The sequence below is a fragment of the Protomyctophum bolini genome (genome assembly GCF_963924005.1).
Source record: "Protomyctophum bolini genome assembly, chromosome: 18".
Taxonomy (NCBI): Eukaryota; Metazoa; Chordata; class Actinopteri; order Myctophiformes; family Myctophidae; genus Protomyctophum; species Protomyctophum bolini.
Genome location: NC_137879.1, coordinates 24,108,866 through 24,115,130, shown reverse-complemented (window position 1 = coordinate 24,115,130; position 6,265 = coordinate 24,108,866). Strand labels below are relative to the sequence as shown.

The following is a 6,265-nucleotide window of genomic DNA, read 5'->3' as shown; positions in this document are numbered from 1 at the left end:
TCGCTTACCCCATCACTGTTTTATCCTTCACTAACAATTTGAAAACTGTTCTTCGAGGTGTTGTTAGAGGAGGCTTTAAAAAAAAAAGGTAAAGAAAAAAAATAAGTAGGTCGAGCTACAGTGTTTCTTCTCTCTCTCTCTGTGGCCCTTGATCACTTATCTGCCATTATTTGTACCTTCGTTTTTGTAAGTGTCCCTTTTAAGAGTTGAAGCCCCCTTGTAAGAGCGGAATCCCAAACTTTGTGGTTCTATAATTTCTTTGGACATTATGCCCTGATAAATCTAATGTCCTTTTTAGACTCATGCTACGATCACAGTGACATGCTAACCCCCTTAGGAGACTTGTGTTTTCATGCTACGATCACAGTGACATGCTAACCCCCTTAGGAGACTTGTGTTTTCATGCTACTATCACAGTGACATGCTAACCCCCTTAGGAGACTTGTGTTTTCAGTGTGCAAATTATCTTTGATGGGCACCCCCTGATGGTTTTTTGATACATAGAAAACGACATGGGAAACAGAGGGTGCATATTAAAGTGGTTTGCGATTTGTATTGAACATGAAACAAAGCTACAGGGTATGAAGAGGAGGGTATGTGATGAATAGATGGATTAAGGTAGCGTTATCATGCTTTCTGACCTCACTGCTGTCGTGCACTGAGGTATTTCATCTTGTCTGGACTAAAAGCAGTTGAACATATAGAATGACTGAAATAGAAAATATCGGTTTGCGTTGGGCAGTTTTATAATTGTATTCTGTGGATATGCCATGTATTTGATATGGAGAAAGCATTTGTAACGTGCCTGCTGCTGTCAAGTGTTAATTTATTTGTTATGTTACTGCTCTACTGTAAATGCGCTAAAGCTTGACTTAAGAGGTGGAAAGAATATATATACTTAGGCACTGCAAGTGAAAATGTCATGGCCAAAATATCAAATGTTTAAAATGAATAAGGAAGAGTTAAGGTTTGGTGTGCGATATTCACAATTTTGGATTGTATCCATTATTAGCGATAGTGACAGTATTAAAAGTCAGGGCAGGATGACAAAAGTATGCTGTTCACGGCAACAGATCTGGTTACATTTATAATCTACATCCTGACAAACATATTAATAATATAAATTATTCAACTTGCATGAACGTGGATGTGTTGAGAAGTTAATAGAGGTGGAATTGGGCACATTCATCGAAAAAGTATTAGAATCTTTGCAGGAGGAATTGGGCACATGTATTGATAAAGGATTTGGAATTTTGCAGTAGGAAAGTCTCCCTCGGGTATATGAGTACACTGAATTATTCATGACAGTGAGTATTATACATGAAACAACGCTCATTTATTAATCTTAATTGCCTGTAGGCTGCGTAAGACCAAACAACATTTCACATGGTTTATGAACTGTATTGCAGAACATAGTTTATAACCATGTACAGTATATATACAGTATATGTAGCTCTGGTAAAGTTGATGCAGCTAACTCTGAATGAGTAAGTCTTTTTCTTTTTAGGAATGTCACAAGGGCCTGGATTTATAATGGCCCTGGGCAGAAACTAAAAGATGTGCTCGTTAATAGAAACACTACAAATATACTTCATATGAACAAAAGCATAACCCCAGTGTTGGTCTTCCCTTATGGTGATTCACCACTATTAATAAGTCCTTTAATAGTTATCACAATACAAACTTCTTGCATGCACCTCATGTGAGAGGATTCACTCTGCCAAATCACTGTATATTCTATCAATATCTACTTTGTAAATGTCTGAGGATGGACATAATGAATATTATATTTCATAGACCTAGGTACCATTAGTATGTGGCGGGAGCAGATGGGAGATAACCGTAACCACTAAAACCCTCTATCGTTAGTAAAGACGGACCTGAGTTAACAACTGTATTTGGACCGCTGTTGCCCCGTCTACACCACATTTGCCAAAACTAGCCGATCTACAAGCTACTCTGGCGAATGTTTCCCCAAAATAGGCATGCTGGTGTTCAAGTGGTTAATGGTCAACTCTTTTCCTATAAGTGGCAAGAAAGACAAAGTGGCAAAATAAAATGACTTGCATCCCACAATTTGCCGCCCCACGTGTATGTTTTACAACATATGGCCAAGATGTTAATATTCTGCCGAGGGATCAGTAAAGAGCAGGCACAAAAGGATATATAAGGGTCTGTTTGCAACACAATAATCTGCATGCTAAGTTCATGGTTGTTTTTTCCCCGCCCCATCACTAATAAAACGTTCACCTTAGAATGCAAGATGGATACGAGAGCTACAGTATGTTGTACGAGGGAGGTTAGTCCCAATGCCGTTATTCAGTGACATGGTGATATTGCTATGGGATGGGCTGTGGTTGCGATTTATTGGTTCTCTAATAGTGCAGTACTATTGGGAGAGGGTTTTGGGCAGTAACAAATCTTCCATCACCTTTTGGTTCTTTTCTTTATTTGATGCTGTACAGTTGTGGAAATGTGATTGTTCTCGTTATTGTGGATTTGATCAATAACTGGTTTATGATGATTCTTGTTGCTGTATATGTGTATTTGAAAATAAACGCTATCAAATCACCCTCTGTACAAGATGAAAGAGTTGTCAAAATATGTACATTATATACAAAAAGTTGAGTCTGAAACAATTGTGCCAAGTTAAACATAAATGTTTTAATGGTACTATTTACAAAAAACAATTCTGCTTTTGATTAGGTTAACTGCTGCAACAATCGAACAGGTACATTGACATCTTGCTTAACTAGAAAAGAAAGAAAGAAAACTGATTGAATGACTGTGGCATAAAAACACAGGTGTAAAATTATACAACCATAGATTTTGCATAGCAATTAGTTACTTAAGGGGGCAATAGTGTGGTTATGACATTGTGGGGTGGCAAAAACAAAATCTTGCAACAAAGCAGTCTCGAGATCAGATCAATCTGACCCGTTGAAAATATTCTCAGCATCAGAAAATATTCCCTTAATTTGTAAAACCTGAGGTTGGGGTGGCTTCTAGCTAAGTAAGAGCTGCTACATGTTTGCAAGAGAACACTTCTTATTCTTGTCAAGTTGAGCCAGAAAAAAAACCCTAAAAAAAACCAACAAAACAAAAACACAGTCCACTGTTAACGTGCACAATAATTGCAAATATTGTCAGCTGTGTGCACTCACACTGTGGTGCCATGGGGAGGGAGGAACCCTAAATTATTTAAATATTTTGCCATGATTTTTTATTATATTAACAAGGGGGAAAGGGAGTGAAAAATAGCAGATGCTAGAATCCTTCCGTTGCCAAGTATTCCTGCCCATGGAAATCTTCTTGTGTGCTGTTGTACTATGACTAGCATTAGCATGTTTGGGGCATGCAGCAGCGCTGTGTGGGTGGAGGGAGGGAGGGGGGGGGGCAAGTGCTGTATAGACACCCAGGTCCTCTGTGACACTCCTCCCTGACAGCCGACACCTGGGAGAAGAGGAGCTGGATGCTCTCTAAAGAGATTCCAAAGGAATGATTTATCATTCAAAAGAACAAACAAATATAAACAAACACAAACAATGTGTTGCGTTGGAACAGAACAGACATAGATAGAAATAAAAAAATGTGTCAGGAATGAAACAAACAAACGAACGCAAACCAACAAAACTGGACTTGGCAGTTCAAGAAGTGCTCTGGTGATTTCAGGCGACCTCTTTAAGGGGAGAGGAGAGAAGGTTCACCACATCCCAAATGTACCTGTTTTTATTTGGATGGGGGCTAAAGGGGGTGGGGGGTAGGATGTGAGGATATTTTTTATTGTTTTGTTATTTGTCACTCCACTAAAAATGTACATGGGAATTACAAGCAAACTAGTCAATAGAAAACACCCTTTGGCCATACTTTGAGGAGTCCGCTACATAGTGCGCTACCAGTGTACACGCCACGTATGAAACACCACTAAGCCCCCATGTACATTGTTTAGCCTACTACAGAAATCATTTTTTGTAACACATTGTTTTATACTTTTTTTCTTTTTTTAACATTTATTATTTTTTACTTCCTGTGACAAAACGAGGTGTAGGGAAAGGCTTCTATCTCCATAATATTCACTAAAAACTGTGAAAAGTATTAGACTGATGTTTGAATATCAAACAACAGGAACCCTTTAACATCTTAACTTCGGTTTGAGGTTCTGCTTGTTAATGCCAGAGAGGAGAGAGGCCCAGGGGTTTGGGGGGTGTGACCAGGATGGGGGTGAGAGTTGTGACCGGGGGAAAGATGAAGGGGACCTCAGCTTGCAAGTCATTCATCGGTGAGTAGAGGCCTTAAGTTTGAGCCCATCGTCTTCACAAGGCAAGTCCATGTCATCAGAATCCATCCTGCTGAAGCTTGGGCCTCTGCAGCCAGAGATGCTGCGCATACTGTGCCTGTGTTCGCTGTCCGCCTCGGGGGGCTCTGGCTCGGGGTCTTCTGACATGGGGAAGTTTCGACGTTCAAACGGTGCCACTGTCTAAAAATGGACAAATGAAAAACGAATACAGTACGTTAGACATGTTGTAGACATTGCCTTTGGCTAGAAGACATTGCAATGAATGTGGGGAGAGAGAAAAGCCACGGAATGTAGCTTTAAGGCCTGTAAAACACGTACCCTTTCCTCAAAGGTGAAGTCTGGCGTGGAACAGCGCGTGTCCTCATTGGACAGCAGGCGGTGGGAGTCCCTGGAGCAGGGTGTGTGGGGGTTGGAGGTGGCATCGGGGCTCGGGGGGCTCATGGGTGACGGTACATAGCTGTAGCTGTAGTCGTGGAGCAGGGGGCAGTGACCAGGGTCCGGAGAGGCCGGCTGGGGTGTGGGTGGGTTGGTCCCGCACAGCAACGGAGTGGTCCGCCCGTCAATGGATTTGTATGACCTGTGGCGGAGTGAGTGACCGCAAGAGGGACGTGAGGAGGAGGGGGAACGAACGAACGGACGGACGGACGGACAGACAGACATGTTCTCATGGTATTTTTGGACATGCGTCGTTATGAGATAGGACTCTGAATTGACATTCATCATATTGATGAAGTTAAACTTCTATATTGAACGGAACAGTTACTGATTAAGCTTGTAAATAACTTGCCAAAAACGAAAAATAAGGGCATTTTGTCTATCATTTCAGTCCGTTTTAGTTCGTTTTGTAATTTGTAAACACAATACAGTTAGTGTGGTTGACTATTTTAATTGTAACACTTTATTATTATTCCTGTAGTTAGTTAGTTTTTCTTTTCCTTTTCTAGTTTTTATTTAGTTTCAGTTAACAAACGTTTTATTTATTCATTTTAGTTTTTTTGTTAGTTTTAGTTAACTATAATAACTTTGGTTCACATGGACACAAGTAAAAGATGCAGTCTACCATTCATTGGCAATGGTAGCCAGCGACATGACGTTGCAAAGACTCAATGATGCATGTAGCTGCTCCAAATTAACTCAACGCGTCTTTGCGTCTGCCCGTGTGAACTGTGAACGCACCATTAGGAGTCATCCATATTTTTATTTTGTGGTGTGCGAGTCTTTCACCTCTTAAGTTCCTCTTAGGATAATTTTAGAAGCATGCCATAAAATGAGGGCCATTTCACAACTTTCTTGTGGTTAATTTATTAGCAGCGTTTGTGCAGACATACCTGCTGCCCCTCCTCTTAGCAGGGGCCAGGGCCATCCAGGTCCAGCGGGATCGCTCCTGGTCCTCACACGGCTGGTGGAGCCCGATGAAGGCTGCATCGGTCAGGTCCTCCACCTGCGGGGGCAAGGACAAAAACACACTTTGTAAAATATACTGTGGAACCTATTGACTCATTTATACTTAGTTGCAGTAGCGCTGGTGTTGTGCATCCGAAAATATTGAAGACAATCTAAAAGTTGTAGATAGTCTTCAGTTGCGCAAAACCGTCATAACCGGTCACAAGCATAAATCAAGCTCAACCCTTCCATGTACCCCACAGTCATTACCTAACCTCACCACTATATGCCTTACATAGGATTGCAATGTCGGTCATACTAAAATGATATAAAACAAAAAGACACCATTTATTGAATATTAAACGTAAATCAACCGAGACATAAACCGCATTTGTCATCTTTTGTCTATGCCTCTTCCTCGTTCACAGCACTCATGTCGCGGACCTGTTGCTATAGAAACCTGGGCAGATTAATAAATAGTCTTATTCGTTTTTATTTTCAATCTAAATAAATGAGCCACTCAAAAAGGAAAATCTCTGTGGTTATTGTGTGTATATACACAGTACTTAAAAAGGAGCACAATCC

The 6,265-nt window shown here is 40.8% G+C and overlaps 1 protein-coding gene across 4 annotated transcripts in view; it reads right to left on the bottom strand.

Annotated features, from left to right (window-relative positions):
* Positions 1–2,623: 2,623 nt before the first annotated feature.
* LOC308333239 (KAT8 regulatory NSL complex subunit 1-like) overlaps positions 2,624–6,265 on the bottom strand; it is a 46,031-nt gene continuing 42,389 nt past the window's right edge. For all 4 annotated transcript variants that reach the window (XM_080789484.1, XM_080789483.1, XM_080789486.1 and 1 more), the window contains exons 13-15: positions 5,626–5,738; positions 4,616–4,874; positions 2,624–4,477 (exon numbers count right to left, since the gene is read on the bottom strand). In XM_080789484.1, coding sequence (XP_080645610.1) covers positions 4,274–4,477; positions 4,616–4,874; positions 5,626–5,738 — 576 coding nt within the window. In that variant the 3' untranslated portion in view covers positions 2,624–4,273. The remainder of the gene's footprint in view (positions 4,478–4,615; positions 4,875–5,625; positions 5,739–6,265) is intronic.